The sequence below is a fragment of the Mus pahari genome, chromosome 2 (assembly GCF_900095145.1).
Source record: "Mus pahari chromosome 2, PAHARI_EIJ_v1.1, whole genome shotgun sequence".
Taxonomy (NCBI): domain Eukaryota; kingdom Metazoa; phylum Chordata; class Mammalia; order Rodentia; family Muridae; genus Mus; species Mus pahari.
This window is the reverse complement of record NC_034591.1, coordinates 57,901,922-57,924,134: the sequence shown is the minus strand read 5'-3', so window position 1 is coordinate 57,924,134 and position 22,213 is coordinate 57,901,922. Positions and strand designations below refer to the sequence as shown.

The 22,213-nt window shown below is 42.0% G+C and overlaps 1 protein-coding gene, 1 non-coding gene and 2 pseudogenes across 2 annotated transcripts; 2 read left to right on the top strand and 2 right to left on the bottom strand.

Annotated features, from left to right (window-relative positions):
* Positions 1 to 3,340: 3,340 nt before the first annotated feature.
* LOC110316769 lies at positions 3,341 to 12,455 on the top strand (annotated as a pseudogene).
* Positions 5,953 to 7,094, top strand: LOC110317023 (annotated as a pseudogene).
* A 1,824-nt stretch (positions 12,456 to 14,279) lies between the features above and the next one.
* On the bottom strand, positions 14,280 to 18,858 carry Fmc1 (formation of mitochondrial complex V assembly factor 1 homolog). Its single transcript, XM_021191365.2, has 2 exons — positions 18,510 to 18,858; positions 14,280 to 14,570 (listed from the first exon to the last, which is right to left on the bottom strand). Exons 1-2 carry the CDS (start codon positions 18,645 to 18,647, stop codon positions 14,367 to 14,369), a joined length of 342 nt encoding a protein of 113 aa, XP_021047024.1. The 5' UTR covers positions 18,648 to 18,858; the 3' UTR covers positions 14,280 to 14,366.
* A 422-nt stretch (positions 18,859 to 19,280) lies between these two features.
* Positions 19,281 to 19,353, bottom strand: Trnar-ccu. Its single transcript has one exon. It is a non-coding gene; the product is annotated as a tRNA-Arg (tRNA).
* Between the last annotated feature and the right edge of the window lie 2,860 nt (positions 19,354 to 22,213).

Here is a 22,213-nt window from a genome sequence, read left to right as displayed (position 1 = left end):
GCTTGGAGCCCAAGGTGAGCATATACTCCTCTTCCATTTGTGAGCCTAGCTGTATAGCTGACTGCCTGCAACATTTCAACCCTTGGATCAACAGCAAGGGCCTAAACAAGCAGCCAGCTGCCAGGTAGGAATCATAGGGCCTAGTGTCTCCTGTTTATCCGTAATTCCATAACCGACTTTAGCTAATTGCAGCTCATACTGACAAAAGACCAAATGATTTTTTTCCTTAAACTGTAGCTCAAACTGCCCTGAAACTTGTCATCCCACCTCAGCTACTCTAGGTTTAGGCGTGTGCCACAATGTCTGGTTCAAAAACTAAATTCTAAACAATTCTAAACAACTACTTGCAGAGATCCTTAGAAAATTGTTGTACAATGGGAGCTGGAGAGTCTTAGAAGTTAAAAGTCTTTGGATCCCATCACCCTTATGACTGCTCACAACCCTCGAACTCTGTCAGAATTGATATTTTCTTTAGGACACCAAGCACATATATACACATACATTGAGATGAAACAATCAAATACGCCGGGCGTGGTGGCACACTCCTTTAATCTCAGCACTCGGAAGGCAGAGGCAGGCGGATTTCTGAGTTCGAGGCCAGCCTGGTCTACAAAGAGTTCCAGGACAGCCAGGGCTATACAGAGAAACCCTGTCTCAAAAGACCAAAAAAAGGAAATTGATGTAAATAGAAAACTGCAAACTATGTTCTAGAGAGATGCACTATTATACAGTATTATCCTGAGAAACACATTCTTAGAAAAGTACACAAAAAATGCTGAGTAATTATGTTGAAGTGTTTGAGGTTTTTGTTTGTTTAAAACGGGTTCTCAACATGTAACTGTGACTGGATTGGAACTGACTATGTAGACCAAGCTGGCTGAAACTCAGAGATTGTTTCAGAATGGAAACAAGGAAAAAGATAATAGGTTAGTGGTAGATCACTTCTTTAGTGCTGGTAAGGTCCGGTTTCAATCCCCAATACTCAGAAGGAAGAGAGGGGACACAAAACGTACCTTACAAGACACATTAGCCTCATTGTGTATAGTTCAAAAACTGCATTGCTTTCTTTCCCGTCACATAATTGTAGAAGGTAAGCATCTGCTTCTTACCAAATGTTTTTATTTGTAATTCAAACTCTCAACACCAAGAAAATTAACAGCAAAGTAATAATTCAATGCTTTAGAGCAGAAATTCCCTCCCTTCATATTGTGACCAGGCCTTTTGGTTTGTAGGCAAGTTGCCCAGCAACTAAACAGTTTTATGTTTTATGTTTTGGTTTGTGGGAAGGATCTTTACCTGTTGAACCATCTTCCTACCCCAAATCCAGGGATTTGAGCATACTAAACATGCCTTCTATGACTGAGCTGCGTTCAACTCCTGATGTTGTATTTCAAAGCAAGTTTCATAGAATTAGGGTTCGTATGCTCACTTTCCTTTTCATTCTGACACCTCTACCTTCCATTTGGAAAAATTTTTGTTTGAGGTTTTCTTTGAATAGGGTTCAGGAAACTGCAGCCCCAAAACTGAATCCACACCACTGCTTTGATTGGTTTGTGGTGGGCAGGGTTACTCCTTCGGTTTTGTTGATTGATTGGTTAGTTTGAAATAGGATCTCACTATGTAACCCTGGCTGGACTGGAACTCACTGTATTGGCCAGGCTTCCCTCAAACTCATACAAATCTACCTGCCTTTGCCTCCCAGGTACTGGGCTTAAAGGCATTCAATACCCTGCCCAGCTGTTGTGGGCTTTTGTAAGACAATGTGTCACATAATTCAGGCTGTCCTTAAAAGTTGCTATGTAGCTGAATGTAACCTTGAATTGGTCATCTTGCCTCCTCTCAAGTGCTGAGATTACAGCTCAGCAGCACTTGTTTTTAGTCAAATCTCACTGGAATATTGCCAGGATCACTCATTCTCATACTATCTACAGTTGCTTTTGCCCTTTAACCAAGAGTTATAAGGTCATAAGACACTACTATATGACTCTTTTTTTTTTCCATTTGTTTTGTTTTGAGAAAGGATTTTTGTGTGTGGCCCAGGCTGTCCTGAAACTCCCTCTGTAGACCCTCTGGCCTAGAACTTAGAGAGCCACCTGCCTCTTTCTCTCTCTCACTCTCTGGGATTAAAGTTTGCCCCACCACTGCTCAGTAGAAATACCCTCCCTGAGTTCTAGTGAAAATAAATAGGCATTGATAATTGAAGTCTGTGGAAGGAATACATAGCAAGAGCCAAACCAAAGCTAAAAGAACTCAGCCAGGTAGGGCTCTGCACAAAGAGGATGTGCAAACTTGTAAAGTGTTCCATTTATTTTTTCCTCAGGTGAAATTCTACTTTTGGTTGTATATATTTCTACACTTATCTCTTAGTATAAATTTATAATATGGAAAATATAAGTATAAATAGAATTTCTTCTATGAACTATTCACTCTAAAAAAGTTAAAAATTCTTTATTTTCCTGAAATGCTAAACTAGTTTAATCGGTGAGCTTCAATGGGATTAGAACTAGAAATATTAAATGCTAAAATTCCTTTCCTTGTAGGAGGAAGGTTGAATTTTAAGATACTTAAGGCACAAAAAAAGAAAAAAAAACAAAGAAAAAAAAGATACTTAAGGCATTTTAACCTTCATGTGGCTTATAAAACCTGGTAGACTATAAGAACTTGTACTCAGTAACATTAAATGTATATGTTCTCTTTACTGGTTACTGGTTCTGTTTACTATTCTCTTTAATTCTCCTGGTATTGACTTCTGAAAATTCTGTATTATGTATCTTCAGAGTTGGATTAAAAAATGTCAGAATTATAGCCGGGCATGGTGGCACATAACTTTAATCCCAGCACTTGGGAGGCAGAGGCAGGCGGATTTCTGAGTTTGAGGCCAGCCTGGTCTACAAAGAGTTCCAGGACAGACAGACAGGGCTATACAGAGAAACCCTGTCTTGAAAAACCAAAAAAAAAAAAAAAAAGTCAGAATTATCATTAAATAATTTTTTAAAGATTTATTTATTTTTATTTATATGAATACATTGTAGCTGTCTTCAGACACACACCAGAAGGCTGCATCTGATCCCATTGCAGATCCTTGTGAGCCACCATGTGGTTGATGGGAATTGAACTCAGGACCTCTGGACAAGCAGCCAGTGTTCCAACTCTCCAGCCCAATGATTTTAATTTAAAAAGATTATCAGCTGAGCAGAGGAGGTTCATCCTCTACGGATCTTGTGGGGCAGTGGCCACTCTTGGTCCTCCTGGCCTTGACAGCACTGGGTGAGGAGAGGCGGCTCCCAGTTCTCACTGTGTCGGAGTCACTGCCAGGCAGGTAGGTTTTGGCTCGACCATCATGGTGTCCCAGCCGAGTTCTTCTTCGAAGAAGAGGAAAAGGGCAAGAACATCCAGGTGGTGGTGAGATGCAGACCATTTAATTTGGCAGAGTGGAAAGCTAATGCCTACTCAGTAGTAGAATGTGATAGTGCACAGAAAGATCTTAGTATACGGACTGCAGGGTTGACTGATAAGACCTCAAGGAAAACATACACTTTTGATATGGTGTTTGGAGCATCTACAAAACAAATTGATGTTTACCAAAGTGTTTGTCCAATTCTAGATGAAGTTATTATGGGCTATAATTGCTCCATGTTCGCATATGGTCAGACTGGCACTGGAAAAACTTTTACAATGGAATGTGAAAGGTCACCTAATAAAGTATATACCTGGGAGGAAAATCTTCTGGCTGGTATAATTCTACACACTCTTCATCAAATTTTTGAGAAACTTGCTGATAATGGCACTGAGTTTTCAATTAAAGTGTCCCTATTAGAAATCTATAATGAGGAGCTTTTTGATCTTCTTAGTCCATTTTCTGATGTTTCTGAAAGGCTGCAGATGTTTGATGATCCCCGGAACAAGAGAGGAGTGATAATCAAAGGCTTAGAGGAAATCACAGTACACAATAAAATGAAATCTACCAAATCTTAGAGAAGGGAGCAGCAAAAAGGACAACTGCAGCAACCTTGATGAATGCTTACTCTAGTCGTTCACACTCAGTTTGTTTGTTTTTTCTGTGATGATACACATGAAAGAAACGACAATTGATGGAGAAGAACTTGTTAAAATTGGAAAGTTGAATTTGGTTAATCTTGCAGGAAATGAAAATATTGGGCATTCTGGAGCTATTGACAAGAGGGCCCAGGAAGCTGGAAATATCAACCAGTCTCTCTTTACTCTGGGAAGAGTTATTACTGCTCTTGTGAAAAGAACACCTCACATTCCTTATCAAGAATCTAAACTAACTAGAATCCTGCAAGATTTTCTTGGGGGACATACAAGAACATCTATAATTGCAACCATTTCCCCTGCATCTCTCAATCTTGAGGAAACTCTGAGTACATTGGAATATGCTCACAGAACAAAGAACATAATGAATAAGCCTGAAGTTAATCAAAAACTCACCAAAAAAAGCTCTTATTAAGGATTATATAGATGAGATAGAGTGTTTGAAGCAAGGTCTTGAAGCATCTTATGAGAAAAATGGAGTGTGGATCTCTAAAGAAAGTTTTAGAGCCATGAATGGAAAAGTAACTATTCAGGAGGAACAAATTGTTGAGTTGGTTGAAAAAAATCAGTGTTCTTGAGGAGCTCAGTAAGTTGCTTAACATAGTTAAAGACACCACCAGGGATGTATCTGGTCTACATTCTAAACTGGTCCACAAGAGAGCAATTGATGAGCACAAAGCTGAAGCTCAGGAGAGCTTTGGCAAAAACCTCAACAGTCTGTTTAATAATATGGAAGAATTGATTAAGGATGGCAGTGCGAAACAAAAGGCCATGCTAGACGTTCATAAGACACTGTTTGGTAACCTGATGTCTTCTAATGTCTCTGCATTAGACACCATTACTACAACAGCACTTGAATTACTCATGTCTATTCCAGAAAATGTGTCAGCTCATGTTTCTCAGATTTCTGATATATCGGAAGAGCAATCGTTAGCAGCACAAAGTAAAAGTGTTCTGCAAGGATTGATTGATGAACTTGTGACTGACCATTTCACTTCCCTGAAAACCATCGTAGCTCCTAGTGTGGTTTCCATCTTGAACATAAATAGGCAACTTCAACATATTTTCAGGGCTTCATCGACAGTGGCTGAAAAGGTAGAAGATCAAAAAAGAGAAATGGACAGTTTTCTCAGCATATTGTATAACAATTTACATGAACTCCAAGAAAACACCATTTCTTCCTTGGTTGAATCACAAAAGCTTTGTGGAAACCTAACTGAAGACCTGAAGACAATAAAGGAAACCCATTAACAGGAACTTTGCCAGTTAAGCAGTAGTTGGTCAAAGAGATTCTGTGCTTTGGAGAAGTATGAAAACATCCAGAAATCACTGAATAGTATTCAAGAAAATACAGAGCAGAAGTCTACTGATATAATCAACAAAACAACAGTTCACAGTAAGACAATTCTTGCTGAATCTGATGAATTATTACAAGAACTCAGACACTTTAACCAAGAAGACACACAGTTGGTTGAAGGGTCTGTATAACACTGCAGTTCAACAGCAATCTGGAGACTGTATCCCAAGAGATCACACAGAAGTGTGGTACCCTGTTGGGGGCAACCCCAGAAAGTCCTGGATTGGAGCTCTGTTCTACCACCCACTCAGTATTAACCCCAGAAATGGGAGTTCAAACTCTCCCTACAGGAGTCTTTGGACCTTTATCTGCAGCAACTTGGGGATTTCTTATAGGACAAAGCAGTTCTATTGTAAAAGGTCTGCAGATTTATCCAGGTGTTTTAAATAAGGATTATGAGGGAGAAATTCAAATCATGGTTGCTTCCCCTNATGGTATTATAACTGTACCTGCTGATCAAAAAATTGCTCAACTGGAGTGGCCTTGTTCTCGGTATTTGTGTGCACTTGGGAGCTCTGTCCGGCAGCCTCGGGCCTTCGGTCTTGAGACCGAGCACCATGCCTACTATAAAGTTGCAAAATTCTGATGGAGAGATATTTGAAGTTGATGTAGAAATTGCCAAACAGTCTGTGACTATCAAGGCCATGCTGGAAGATTTGGGAATAGATGATGAAGGAGATGATGATCCTGTTCCTTTACCAAATGTTAATGCAGCAATTCTAAAAAAAGGTCATTCAGTGGTGCACCCACCACAAAGATGACCCTCCTCCTGAGGATGATGAAAACAAAGAAAAGCAGACAGATGATATTCCTGTTTGGGACCAAGAATTCCTGAAAGTTGACCAAGGAACACTTTTTGAACTTATTCTGGCTGCAAACTACTTAGACATCAAAGGTTTGCTTGATGTCAGATGCAAGACTGTGGCCAATATGATTAAGGGGAAACTCCTGAGGAGATTCGCAAAACCTTCAATATCGAAAATGACTTTACTGAAGAGGAGGAAGCCCAGGTATGCAAAGAGAACCAATGGTGTGAAGAGAAGTGAACTGCTGCGCCTGTCACTGAAACACTAGAAGGGTTGTTCCAAATGCTAGTTGCACTGCTCTGTTTATAATTGTTAATATTAGAGATCAGTAGACAAACATCGCCTTGTCTTCACTGCATGTGTAGTTCCAGTCCAGATCAGACCTGTGGCTGAGTTTCTTCTATGAGCAGAAGTTTCCTTTTCCCCCCATTACTCTGAATAAAACTGAACTATGGGTTCTCTGTGGAAAGTGGCATTTTGGGCTTTCCCTCTTTCTGTAAAGTGATTTCTGCCTCTGGTTCATTGTCCAGTTAACTTCAGTGAGCGTTTCAAAGTTGCCATTGTAAATAAAACAGCTTAAAAGTATGCTGAAATAGAATTAACAAAACATATTCGTTGATGAATTGGAAACTGGAATAGGGCAGCTTGAAGTTAACCATGTGGTGTCTTCCGACCTCTGTGCTGGTAAGTTTGAGTGCAGCTGGACTCTCTTAATTGGATCTGAGGCCTTGTTTTGTCTTTTTTTTTTTTTTTTAAAATCTTCTCAGCTTTGAATATGTTGCCTAGAGATTTAGTTTACTACCCAGTTTGTGGTTTTGGAGTGGGGACTGTAACTCAGCAATTTGTTAGCTTTTCAATTAAAAAAGACACTTACTTCATGTGGTATGTCATCTTTTTATCATCACTGTTCCCAGGTGGGGAAACATGCATGTAAAATTTAATTTAACCTTTAACATTCAAGTGTGTGGTGAAACTCAGAAAAAAAAAATTGCTTGACTTATCTTAGTTCCCTTGCATCCACTACCGCCTAACCTTGTCAAGAATGAGCGTGGACAGAGTGGCTTTGGTTCCTCTGATGCATATTTGGTTCAGCCTATTACTAGTCAGAGACCTAATCTCAAATTAATAATTGAAGGTAAGAGCTTTGTAGGATTAATAGATACTGGAACTGATGTTACAGTAATTCGAGGACAAGATTGGCCTTCAACGTGGCCTTTGTCTGATATACTTACTCACCTTCAAGGAATTGGTTATGCCAATAACCCAAAACAAAGCTCTAAGGTACTAACCTGGAAAGATGAGGAGGGAAATTCAGGACAAATTCAGCCTTATGTTATGTCACAATTGCCTGTTACTCTGTGGGGAAGAGATCTCTTGTCGCAGATGGGCATTATAATGTGCAGTCCTAGTGAGACAGTAACTAAGCAGATGCTAAGTCAAGGATTTTTGCCTGGTCAGGGGCTAGGAAAGAAAGGGCAAGGTATTAAGACTTTTAAGGGTCCTAAATCTCACTCTAACAAACGAGGCTTGGGGCATTTTCAGTAATGGCCACTATCTTGCCTGTATCCCATGCTGATAAAATTAAATGGCTTATTGATGGATCAGTGGTCTTTACCTAAAGAAAAATTGGAGGCAGCTTCATTGCTAGTGCAGGAGCAATTAGAGGCAGGACATTTAGTAGAATCTCAGTCTCCTTGGAATACTCCAATATTTGTTATTAAGAAAAAGTCTGGTAAATGGAGATTACTACAAGATTTAAGGAAGATTAATGAAACCATGGTACATATGGGAACTTTACAACCTGGGCTTCCGTCTCCGGTAGCCATTCCTAAAGGATATTATAAGATTGTGGTAGACTTAAAAGACTGCTTTTTTACTATTCCTTTGCACCCTGAGGATTGTGAAAGATTTGCATTCAGTATTCCTTCTGTTAATTTTAAAGAACCTATGAAAAGATATCAGTGGACTATTCTTCCTCAGGGCATGGCTAACAGTCCTAGCTTATGTCAGAAGTTTGTGGCCCAAGCCATTCAGCCTGTAAGACAACAATGGCCTATGATTTACATAATTAATTACACAGATAACGTCTTAATGGCAGGAAAAGATCCTCAGGAATTACTTTTATGTTTTAGAGATTTACAACAGACCTTAGCTGCTAAAGGGCTACAATTAGCTCCTGAAAAAGTACAGACTCAGGATCCTTATAATTATCTGGGTTTTAGACTCACAGACCAGGCTGTTCTCCCCCAGAAAGTAGTTATTTGCAGAGACAGCTTAAAAACTCTATAAATGATTTTCAAAAATTACTAGGTGACATTAATTGGCTTCTTCCCTATTTAAAACTTACTACAGGAGAATTAAAACCTTTATTTGATATTCTTAAAGGGAGTTCTGATCCTACCTCCCCCAGATCCTTAACCACAGAATTTGTTACTTATATAGATTACTCTTTGCCTTTACATCTGTTAATTTTTAATACAACCCATGCTCCTACAGGGTTGCTTTGGCAAAGGGCCCCCTTAATGTTGATTCATTTGGGGATATTTCCTAAACATAATATTCTGCCATATAATGAGGCAGTAGCCCAAATGATTATGCTTGGAAGAAAGCAGGCACTAACTTATTTTGGCAAAGAGCCAGATACCACTATTCAGCCCTGTAGTGCAGATCAAGATACTTGGCTGAACACAAGGGAAGGCCTGGGCCAAGTAGTGGGAGTGGGTGGGTAGGGGAGCGGGGGGGGGTGTATAGGGAACTTTCGGGATAGCATTTGAAATGTAAATAAAGAAAATAATAAATAAATAAATAAATAAATAAATAAAGATACTTGGCTGAAACAGCACAATACAAATTGGTTGCTTGTTCAATAGGATTTATAGGAACTATAGATAATCATTATACTCAAGATAAACTTATACAATTTTTAAATGTGCATGAAGTGATATTCCCTAATATGACCTCTTCACAGCCCTTGTGTAATGCTCTTTTAATATTTACTGATGGCTCCTCTAAAGGGCGAGCTGGATATGTAGTAAATAATCAACAGGTTTTTATAGAGACTCCTGGGCTTTCAGCTCAGTTGGCAGAGCTGACAGCTGTATTAAGTGTTTTTCAGTCTGTAAGTGATGCTTTTAATATATTTACTGACAGTTTATACATTGCACAGTCAGTTCCCTTAATGGAGACCTGTGTACGTTTAACTTTAATACACCAGCAGGGTCTCTGCACAATTGCAAAACATCATTCTTGCTCGAAAACACCCTTTTTATATTGGTCATATCTGAGCTCATTCTGGTCTTCCTGGACCCCTATCTGCTGGTAATGACTGCATTGACAAAGCTTTAATAGGAGAGGCCTTAATTTCAGATCCTGTTGCATTGGCTAGACGTGATCATGATAAATTTCATCTCTCTAGCCATACCTTAAGGCTCTGACACAAGATTACTAAGGAGCAGGCAAGAATGATTGTGAAACAATGCCCTAAATATATTACCTTATCTCCAGTTCCTCATTTAGGAGTTAATCCACGAGGCCTTATGCCCAATCGTATTTGGCAAATGGATGTAACTCATTATGCAGAATTTGGAAAATTAAAATATATACATGTTTGTATTGACACTTGTTCAGGATTTCTTTTTGCTTCTCTACAGACGGGAGAAGCCTCTAGAGATGTTATTAATCATTGCTTACAGGCCTTCAATGCTATGGGTTCACCCAGAGTCATCGAGACGGACAATGGTCCAGCTTATGTTGGCAACAATTTTATTTCATTTTGTAAGGAATTTGGCATTAAACATAAAACTGGAATTCCTTATAACCCCATGGGACAAGGAATCGTTGAACGTGCTCATTGCACCCTGAAAAATTGGCTTTTTAAAACGAAACAGGGACGACTATACCCCTCAAGGTCTCCAAAAGCACATCTTGCTTTTGTATTATTTGTTTTAAATTTTTTGCAAACTGACGCTAAAGGTCAGTCTGCAGCGGATCGCCACTGGCATCCAGTTACCTCCAGCTCCTTCGCCATGGTTAAGTGGCAAGACCCAGTTAATAATATGTGGAAAGGTCCAGACCCCGTTTTAATTTGGGGAAGAGGTTCTGTATGCGTTTTTTTCACAAAAGGAAGATGAAGCAAGATGGTTACCAGAAAGACCGGCTCGTCAGGTGGATACAGCCCAAAAATGTTGTAAGTAAGTATAACCCCCACCTTGGTGACAGCCAAAAATCCCCTTCTTATTCAAAAGAGTTAAATCTAGTTCAGCCTCCTCTTGTAAGGAGCTTGCAGAGGTTCTGTGATTCTCAAGCCACTCCCCACACACCTGGAAGCTATTGTCTGAACCTGAGGATTGCTAATTTGCAACTAAATAGAGTACCTGGCCTTTCCCAAGAAAGTTTGTTATCCTGTTACTGTTCAACAGTTTTGGCTTTGTGTTTCAAGCAGGTCAACTACCCCCAACGGTGTGCAGCCAGTATTCAGCTTCATCTCCCACATAAAGCGGTGGCAGAAATCGTTCAGCATCAAAACATATTTAGTATATATTGTGGTTTGGTCTGATTTCGGGACTAGGTGTGCTATGAGGGCCTGACAGTCAATGACCGGCAATTTTTTTTTTTTTAAATAAAAAAATTGGAGGCCAAGGTCAACGCCTTTAAGAAGTAGTGCTGGCATTAGGGCAAGATGTTGAAAATATTAAGGTTAAACTAGCTACTAAATGTTATGCTTCTTTCCAGTATGTTTGTGTCACGCCATTACCTTATAATACAACCACTGATTGGGAAAAGACTAAAGCTCATTTGCAGGTAGTTTGGAGAGATACTGATATCTCTCATGACTTGGTTCAGTTAAAGGCAAAAATTTCAGATATTAGCAAGAGTCATTTGGACACTTGGAACATTGATGAATTGCAACTTCGGCTAAAAACTAAAATTAATAAGGGGGAAATACCACCGCCACTCTAGTGGTGACTCACATCAGGCCTAAAAACCTGGAGGAGTCCTGAGGAAAAAGAGTCTCAAGGAGACTCAGCCTCCTAGAGTCCTGGCGTTTCCAATCATCTATTACACAAATCCTATCCGGATGTTAGTAATGCCTCTAACAGAGCCAAGCCCAGGGCAAAGCTTAGAGTAAAATACCTGTGGAAGTTACGTTCATATTCTGGTATTTACCAAGGCCTAGAAAATAGGGGGATTGTCATATTGTTTTAGCAGAACACCCCAAAACAGGCTTTTCTGCTGAGCCCAAAGGAATCAGCATAATTGAGGATTTACTGGAGAACCCCTGGTGGTGGGATGTAAATTTTGACTAGCCTTGCACCTGACTTCCTCCTCAAACTGCCTGGTCCCAGCCCTAGGCTAATAAAACAGTTCGGGAAAATCTGCGTCAGGTGCGGCCACCAGCCACCACAGTTCCTGGGCAGGACGATAGAGCATAAATATATTTTGTGCAAGTCCAGCTAATTTTTATTAAATATTAAGGGTGGAGAGTACCCTGAACACAAGCACACTTCATTTTTCTGATCAGTGAGCATCCTGCTTAAGCAAGAAAAAGGAAGAACTTCAGAATTTAATGGAGTTTGTAAATGGATGTTGTGGAGCTTCAAGTTCAGAGATCACTAAAAAAATAAAACATACACAGCTATTGAGAACCAGCACAGCTCCTTTGTTGTTCAGATGACTTCTGATGAAAAAAAATTTAAAGCAAGAAGCCTGGAGCTTGATAAAAACTGGTTTAACAAAGCTTAATTGCTTTCTGCAACAGGACCTGGAACTAGATATCCCAACAGGTATGACACCAGAGAGGAAAAAATATTTATATCCATTAACACTCATGAGAACTGAACCACGGGAGCAGCTCCTTGATCAGCTGCAAAAGAAATAGCCCAAGTCACTAATGATGCTAAACGGCTCAGAAACCAGCAAGGAGACCAGTCAGGACATGGAAGAAGAGAGGGAAGGTCTGGAGCAATGTACTGAAGAACTTGTAAGTCAAGAGACAAGTGTACATATGAGGGTGGATTGATCTTCCAGCGGAGGTGTTCCATTTTTCCAGCATAAAAAGCCACATGGTAAAGACAAAGAAACAGAGGCCTTAACCTGGTGGAGAAGTGTAAAGTGGGAGAGGCCTTGGATCTCTCCATCTCCAAGAGCAGACTGCTACCGCACGCCTCCATAAACCTCTAGCTGATCTGAAGCTTAGGGTGTCGTCTTTAAAATACAACCTGAAACTCCACAGTCTGAAGCTATGTAGAGAGGAAAATGGTACCATTATATGAGAGCCCTACAGTAACATTTTAGAAAGATACCCATCCATATATTTATGTGTTTGTCTAGCCATAGAAAATATATTCATAGATGCTGTCTTAGTCAAGGTTTCTATTCCTGCACAAGCATCATGACCAAGAAGCAAATTGGGGAGGAAAAGGTTCAGCTTACATTTCTACATTGCTGTTAATCACTAAAGGAAGTCAGGACTAGAACTCAAGCAGGTCAGAAAGCTGAAGCTAATGCAGAGGCCATGGAGGGATGTTCTTTACTGGCTTGCCTCCCCTGGCTTGCTCAGTCTCCTCTTTTATAGAACCCAAGACTACCAGCCCAGGGATAGTACCACCCATAAGGGGCCCTTCCTACTTGATCACTAATTGAGAAAATGCCCCACAGCTGGATCACATGGAGGCACTTCCCCAACTGAAGCTCCTTTCTCGGTGATAATTCCAGCCTGTGTCAAGTTGACACACAAAACCAGCCAGTACAGATGCATAGTAAACTTAGTAATGCTGACCAAAAGCAATGGAAATGTGAAAAGAGACAAAGGATGAATATGGGTGTTATAACATTATAATAAGAGAATAGGCTTGTGTTACTGATTTTTATATTTTAAGGTATTTATATTAAGAGTTCAACATGGTGGTGCTTTAATTCCAGTACTCTGGAGGCAGAGGCAGGCAGGTCTTCATGAGTTCAAGCTCTGCCTGCTCTATATAGCAAGTTCCAGTCCAGTTAGAATACACAGCAAGACCCTATCTCAAAAAAACAAAACAAAAAACAAAAAGCAAAACAAAACTTTATTTTTAAATTATGTATATGTGGGGGGGTGCACATGAGTGCAATGCCTACACAGATCAGAGGTATTGGATCCCTTGCAACTAGAGTTACACAAGGTGCTTGTTAGCTGCCTGACAACAGCTAACAGAGGAACCAACCTCAGCTCCTCTGCAAGAGTAATACACACACTCTTGACCACTAAGTCCATCTCTCCATTTCTTACCAAAAACAACAACAAAAGCCTTAAGTTTTAAAACTTAAGTCCAAATACATTAGGACTAGGGGGCAGGCTCACTGGATAAAGTGTGCACACATAAGGGCCTGAGTTTGAATCCCTAGCACCCACATACATAGTCATGGCAGTGCATGTTTCTAATCCCAGAGCTGGGGAGCCAAGATAGACAGATCCTGGAGATTTGCTAGTTAGTCACTGAACCCAAAACAGTGAGCTCCAAGTTCAGGGAGAGACACTGTCTCAAGAAATAAGGCAGAGAAATACTTGAGAAAGGCATCCCTTTGTCAATCTCTGGTCTCCACATGAACCATCATGTGCAAGAGCACTGACACATAAGAACAGCAGTGAACCCAATGTAAAAATGTTCAGCAAATTTCCTCTAATTTTATTTCCCTATGTCATGGTTTGTATATTCTTGGACCAGTGAGAGGCACCATTTGGAGGTGTGGCCTTGTTGGAATAGGTGTGACTGGTTGGAGTAGGTGTTTCACTGTGGGTGTGGGCTTAAGACCCTCACGCTAGTTGCCTGGAAGTCAGTCTTCCACTAGCAGCCTTTGGATGAAGACGTAGAACTCTCAGCTCTGGCTGTGCCATGCCTGCCTGGATACTGCCATGCTCCCGTCTTGGTGATAATGGACTGAACCTCTGAACCTGTAAGCCAACCCCAATTAAATGTTTTTTTATAAGACTTGCCTTGGTCATGGTGTCTGTTCACAGCAGTAAAACTCTAATATACCCTAACTACTCAGTCAACAAAACATACAGAAAAGCAAACAAAAAACAAAACTACACTTTAAAAAAGATTTAATGATAAGTACATATTGTTAGAAATGGTTAAAGTCTTGAATGAAGGAACATCTGAGGGCTCTCTGCATCACGGCTCCCAGCCCTTCCCTCCAGGCTGACGAGGCAACTGGAGGCCCACCAAACCAGCAGACTCCTCCACTGAACGCTCACCCTTGCCATGAAATTCCTGATGAAGGGCTACATGTTGCCGGATGCTACGCAAAAGGCAGAGATAGGTGGCAGCTTGGAAGTGAAGTTCGTGTTGGGCTCTGCACAACTTCTCACTAGTAACCTAAAAAAAGTAATTAGCAAAGTCAGATAGCCTGTTAACACTACCTTCTATATCCACATACCTACAGAGGGAGAATTAATACACTTTCTCTACAAAGAAAACAGAAAACACAAACATGCACATGTATATATTTAATACCCCCACAGAAGCACTATAGAATTAGGAAAACTGACCTCCAAGTCTGTTTGTCATATAAAGAATGCATGCTTTTCCTCCCTTTAAACAAATTAAGGCTGCTTTGTGTTCTATGGCTTAAACAATGCATATACATTTTGTACATGAGGGGTACATTAAAGAACATACTGAAATGACCCCTCCATGGAGTGGTTTTTATTGTGACTGAGAGCGAGAACATCCAGAAGTAGCTGGGAGAGTCCACAACAGAGAGAAAAAGAAATAGTAGACTGGCCATGGCCAAGAGACAGCAAATTAAAGGACTGCATGGCTGGGATGGGGAGAGAGGGACAGTACTGAGTGAGCTGGAACAGACCTTGGAGTTGGGGCAGGGAGGGTGGGAGGGGCCAGGAAACCAGGATAAGGCTTTGGCATGAATAGGGAGAACTTGTGAATAGGGACTGAGAGCCAACAGGCTAGCACGGACTCTGATGTGCAACCACAGATGCAGTTCGATAGAGAGAGCCAAGTCCCTTCTGCCAGGAACAAGGGAATTAACTCCTTTATTGGGTAGAAAGCCTGTTCCTGTGGCACACTGGCCTTTATATAGCCTCCAGGAGTCCTATAATCAAGCTTGAGCTCATTTCTGGATATATGGACTCCTTGAGATCTAACACCTTTCATTCCTCAAGGCAGAAATTTATTTTATCTAAAAAATAATGGCTTTGTACTCAATTGTAACAAAACAAAGATCATGTATGTATGTATATATGTATGTACCTACATATGTATATGAAATAAGTATGTTTTGATATTAAACTGGTTTTTACAATTTAACTATCTGGAAAATCTGGATTCTAATGACATTAAGAAGATATAAAGTCTATATCAATGTCCAGAATGACTCCAGATAATGGTTGTTCTTCACAATGCTTCATTTGTAGTATTCTGTCCTTAACTATTTTGTGGTTCCAAGGTTGTGAGAAAGGAGCAGGAACATCATAAATTTGAGCATAATTTGGGGATGTGTGGATTAGTCCCTGGGCACTACTGCACACATAATTCCTTTTCTCAGTTTGAATATCCAAGATAAAATCTGAACACTAGAACATGTAATACCTAATGTACTACAGCAGCACTCAACTGCTCTAATGAAAACACTTTAAGACAAGGAAGGTCATGCTGTGTAGCAAGGACTGGTCTGTGATTCAGCCTTCTTGCCTTAGTCTTACAAATGCTGAGATTTACAGGTATGTGACACCACAGTCACTCCTGGGTCAGAGTTAGTTTATGTATGGGGAGATGACTTAGAAGAGAGTCTCACTATGCCTAGCCTGCCTGGAAATCACTTTGGTCCTATCTCCAAAGATCAAGATACAGTTGCTGAGACGGCTCAGTAGGTAAGGACATTTGCTGTCAGCCAGACCTGATGCTCAGAGTTCAATCCCTGAAGTCCACACAGTAGAAAAAGAAAACGGACTCTCCTATGTCTTCTGACCCCCACGTTTGGCACGCATGCTCCCCCATAAAGATATATAAATATATTTATTAAAAGATCAAGGTAGGGGAAAAAAGAGATGTTCCCAATTGAATCTTTTCTCCCTAAGGAATGGAAAAGATGAGCCCTGAGAATTTCTCCCTAAGGAATGGAAAATTTTTAGCCCTGAGCCAGAAGAAAATGAAAAAGTATTCCCTACATTCTTATGTGCCTTCAGTAGAATAAGGTTTCTCAAATTGCCTCTTTCTTTCCAATACTGAAGATAGAACCCAGGGCCTCAGGCATGCTAGACAGGTACTGTTCTGCTCCCTCTCACAGTCTTCGTGTTTTGAGGTGTCCTTTTTGTTGTTTGTTTGGTTTTTGTTAGTTTCTTGAGACAGGGTAGCTCTGGTTGGCCTTGAATTCAGATATCTGCCCTCCTATGCTTCAGAGATTAACAGTGTGGATCACCATGCCTGGCCCAGCCCTAGAATTTTGAGTATGAATTTATGGTATTTTCCTGAGGAATTTCTTTGGTTGTTACTGTTTTTTGTTTTGTTTTGTTTTCTAGATAGGGTTTTACTATGGAGCTCTGGCTATCCTGGAATTCAACTCTAGACTAGGCTGGGCTCAAAGTCTGAGATATGACTACCATTACCCCCTAAGTGCTTTTTGTGAGGAACTTTAAAACCTTTGCTACAAAGTCCCTTCAAGGACAATAATGTTACCTCTATAAGGTATAATTACAGTCATATATACCTACCTATTTATCTTCCCCTCTTTGAAACTATTGGGTTTGCCTTAATTATGCTTTCTTTAAATTTTTAGTTATGTTTTCTTTCCCTGTACCCTTACTTTTCCTAACCTCTATTCACTTGCCAATTCCAGATGCCTACTAGCCTTTCTTAAACCTCTTCTTCATACCACTGTCCCCAGGTTATCTATACCCTTAGCACTTATTTATGCTAAACATGATCTTTTTTTTTTTTTTTTTTTTGGCTCTTTAGGGGAGACTGTAGCTTCTTACATTTACATCTTTTGTTTTTTTTGTTTTGTTTTGTTTTTTGTTTTTGTTTGTTTTCTCAGAGTCAAGGATTCTCTATATAGTCCTGACTGTCCTGGAACTCCCTATGTAGACCAGACTGGCCTCAAACTCAAGAAATCCACCTGCCTCTGCCTCCCAATTGCTAGGATTAAAGGACATGTTCCACCAACACCTGTCACATTTTATTGTTGATATTTGGCCCTAGTTCTTAATACACAATCCCTACCATGACTTTTTAAAAGATAAGTGAATTTTAGTTCTAAAGTTTCGCATTGCTCAAATTCTGGAGTTAAGATAATTGCTCAAGAACATAATTTTCCATTCCCCTAAATTGTAGTCATGCTTGATCAAACAGAACTGTGCAGGTAACTGTCCCTGAGCCTTAGCTACCCAACTTGTATTTGATCTTTTTCAAAAGGCAGAGAATTGAGCACTACCACATTTGGAAAATTAAAACCATCTTCCATTCCTTTCTAAAAAGAATATGAACTGTGGATTTCACAATGGTACTTCCCAAGGCTAGCATTCTGTATGTTTGTTTGTTATACCAGTAAAATATGTCATGTATGCTGTCATGCAGAAGGCTAAAGATGTGCAATCTCCATAGAAGATAAGATATTGTTTTCCTCAGTGGTGAAAGGCTAGTACTAAATAAAACAGTACCACTCTTCAACTTTTGAATATTCCCCACTAAATTGCCTTAAAAATTGCTTTTGTCTGACACATGCCTTTAATCCCCACACTCAGGAGAAAGGGCAATCAGATGTGAGTTCAAGGTCAATCTGGTCTCAACAGCAAATTCCAGGTCACCCAGAGTAATACTGAAATTCCATATCTTCATTTCCCACCAACACGCAAGCAAGCAAGAGCCCACGCACGCACACACATGTCAAATCACTGCTTCCTATTAAAACTTTAATGTAGAAAGGGTGAGGAGAGGGGATGCTTGTACCCTTATGCCTTTAAGTCTTACGACCCCTAGGACCCACTTCACCCAACGCCCGCCCCTTACCCCATTCCACACCCCAAGCACCAGACAAACCAATGAAATCGTCAGAGACAGCTCCACCCCGGTGGGTGGCAGATACGAAGTCCCTAAGAAGGTGCGCCCCACGCGGCTTCTAGGCCAGTAGGGGATTTCAGACCGCAGGTTAGCCGGAGGGCTGGAGCGTGTGGCGAGACCCGCAGGTGGAGGACAGGGCGACTCAGACACGGTCGTCCTGAGACCCTCTATCACCTGCCCAGACCGCCCCCTCATCTTCCCTTCCCGCGACCTGGAGCCCACCCGAGGCGGATTCCGTACCCGATGTGCTCGGAAAGCCTTGACGAGGTACCGGTAGGCCGCTGTGTCGCGATACGATCGCCCGGTGGCCGCGTTCAGGTAGCGCAGCTCCCTCAGGAGGCCCCGCAGAGTGCGCGCCGGAGACCCCAGGGCCGCCATCTTCCTGTCCTTGGCGAGCCGGGTCCCTCAGGGCCTCGGGCGCGATGCTCCCCCGCCCACTCCGCCCCACACAGCGCCGTCTACCGACTGCCCTCGGAGGGAAACGCCGAGTGACAGGCACCTCAGGGGACCAGGAGAGCAAGGGAAGGTGCCGAATCCTCTCGGCCCTTCTGACTGCGTCTCTCTGGACGGCCGTAAGCTGATGGCCTCCGAGTCTGAGGAAAGGTGTCTGGCAGGAGAGTATGCGCATTGGACATAGGTCACGCCCAAAAGATCTTACTCTTCCTACCAGGGATGTCAAAATTAAACGTACCGACCTCCAAACCTTATGATCCCCGCAGCCTAGGGGAAGAAAATCACCTCATACCCTGGTATGGCAAGCTGCAGCCCCCCACAAGTAAAGCGCCACATTAAGTTCTCTAGTTTTAAAACAAAATGGCCGGGCGTTGTGGCACACGCCTTTAGCCTGCAGAAGCCGGCGGATCTCACGGCTCATAGACCATTATGGTCTGCAGTTTGTTCTAACACAGCCAGCTATGCAGCGAGACCTTGTCTCTAAATACATAAAATAGATAGTAAGTTTGACTCGACAATAATCATCTAATTGGAATTATCTAAATCGAGAAAAAGGACCACCCCAGATGGGACTCGAACCCACAATCCCTGGCTTAGGAGGCCAATGCCTTATCCATTAGGCCACTGGGGCTTCTCCTACTAGTGTACTCAAACACCATAATCAAGTTATTTCCTGTTTCGTACGTCATCACTTAAATTTATTGTTTTTACCCTATCGCAGAGAACCAAACTCAGTCTCAGTGTGAAACGGATGCCTGCTGGGAAATGTAGTTTAGATGCCAAGAGTCAACAGTTTCACCCTGAAAACAGTGGATACCACGACGCCGAACGGGCTCCCGCTTTTGCTTACGTGTTCGTGTTTCTGTGCGTAGTAGCTCTGCGCCTGCGCAAAAGTGAGCCCTGGGGACGTCAGAGCCAAACCGGCTGCGGAAACCAGTTCCTCGAGCCTCCCTCCGGTCCTATTCTTTGTCAGATTGTAACAGGAAAACCCAAGCCCCTTCCGACTGGGCTACTTTCAGGGTTTGTCTCCGTTCTTAGCTGGTCGTTAGGTGGCGTTTAGGTAGTGGTCAGTTTCTGTTTCCGGTACAGCGCTGAGGCCATTTCCGCAGCCAAGGATGTATTAGAATGGTTTGAGTTTTCGAATTTTCAAGTGGGCTGTAAGACGGTGCGAAATTAGTACCTGCTATAGTAGAAATTAGGGGTAATTAGGATTTAGGTTTGTTCCTAATTGTATACCTTGGACAAACCACTTTTGGGGAGGGGTTGAGGAGTGAGACTGGGTTTCTCCGTGTAGTCCTGGAGGTCCAGGAACTCGCTCTGTAGACCAGGCTGCCTCCCGAGTGCCGGGATTAAAGGCTTGCGCCATCACCGCCCTGTCACAAAACCTCTTTCTGAGGTGTCAGTGGCTCTTTATTTTCTAAGAAGCAGTTCAGTCTATTTAAGGTTGCTCCTGTAGACGCTACCTCATTAGCTTTTTATATGTTAACCTTCGTCTAGGTCCGGTCGCTTCTTGTGCCCCTCTGTTCGGATATCTGAGCTAGCCCCTTCAATCCCAACAGCATCTCGCCTTAGTATTCCTATTTACTCTCTGAGTTTTTGACTTGCTCGGTGTATGTTAGAAGCTGTTCTAGTCCCTGAGACTCTACAAGACAAGGTTACAGTTAGCTTTGTCGTTTGTGGTGGCATCCTTAGGAGGAAGAGGAAGAAGGAGCTCTGTAAATTGGAAGCCTCAGTGAGACCCTGTCTCAAATTACATTTAAAAAAAAAAAAAAGTTACTCCCTTCTGTTAGAACCTAGACCAAACCCATCCGCAACTGTGTCTTCCCTAGCTGCTGCTCCTGGGTACGCCCCCAAGCTAACAGACTCTTAAATTATCAGAAGCTACCAGTGACACACTGCATGATGAAGTCACACTAACTACACGAGGTTCCTCCTCCCAACCTCTTCACATCAAGATCACACATTACCTTCTACTCCCTCTCCCTCACCCCCTCTCTCTTTCTCTCTCTCCATCTATTCTGTTTCTCTCCCCTCCTATGTGTCCCCAGCCCCCCTCATCCCTTCTTCCTCTCTCCTTCTCTTCCTTTCTCCCCTCCTCCCCCTTTTCCTTTTCTCCAATAAACCTTCTCTATATTAAAAAAAAAAAAATCACAGATTACATCCTCTGGATGTAAGACTTTCTCCTTCTCTCCTCTCCCCCTGACATCCAGGAGTGAGAGACATCCTAGTTACAAGCATGGACTATTGACATGGAAGCTCATGTCCCCTTCCCTCTGAAACCTACAAGAAGAGATACCCACTCTGACATTTGAGCCTGAACTGCCCTTGGAGTCTCTTCAATGCTGCTGACTGCCTGTTGATTCGTGGCATTAATAACTTAAATAGATTTCTTACCCAAAAGAAATTTACTAACAGTGTCTTAAAAAGTGTCTTACCCAAATGACAGTGTAGCCCTGTGACTCCTTGAGCCCCAAATTACAGTAAAGTGTTCACCTCTTTCCTTAACCCCTCTGTTTACCACATTAATATCCTGTCGTGGGTGTCTGATTTCTTCTTTAGTTGAAAGAAGACTTGTCATCTCCCAAAGCCCTGTACCTAAGAGGGAAAAAAATGTTGTGTCAGGCCTGTCATGACAGTTTAGTTTGAGGCTCCTAAAGGTAATAGACATAAGGAGGCGTCAGATTCAGAGCTTGTGGCAGCTGGGAGTAGAGACCGGGCAGGCAAGTCATTGGCGGTGGTAGGAAGCAGGCCCACCTAATTGGGCACACACTAGGTGGGCTCAGTGTTCTTCCCTTCTCCCTCCAGGTTTGATCTTTGAACTCACTTGTAGCAGGCAGGAAGACAGCCTTCAAGACTAGCCAGGGACAGAGTCAGGGAGTTTAGTCAGACTCCCAGAGTCAACCATGGCTGTAGGCAGAGGCAGAAGTCGCCACTTCCTGCCTCTCAGAACCCACTACTTCTGAGACCTGTGACCCCGGGCTTTGAGACCTGCAGGGCCTGTAGTATTTCTCTGTTCGGGATCCAGGCTAGCTTACTTCTACACTGCTGCTTTCCAGTTGCCAACTCTGTGTGGCAACCTGGCTGGCTTTTTCCTTAAAGATTTATTTTTATGTCTGATTGCTCTCTATCTGCATGTACACTTGCATGCCAGAAGAGGGCATCAGACTCCCAGTGTAAGTGCTTGTATGTGCCATGTGTTTGCTGGGAATTGAACTTAGAACCTCTGGAAGACCAGCCAGTGCCCATAACTGTTGAGCTGTCTGTCTCTCCAGCCCACAACAATTCACAGTTGTTAATCCCATGTTTAATAAAAGCTGTACTGGCTGGGTTTGTGTGTCAATTTGACACAGGCTTATCACAGAGAAAGGAGCTTCAGTTGAGAAAATGCTTCCATGAGATCCAGCTGTAAAGCATTTTCTCAATTAGTGATCAAGGGGGAAATGCCCCTTGTGAGTGGACTTGTGAGTCCCCTTGAGGACTGGAGAGATGCT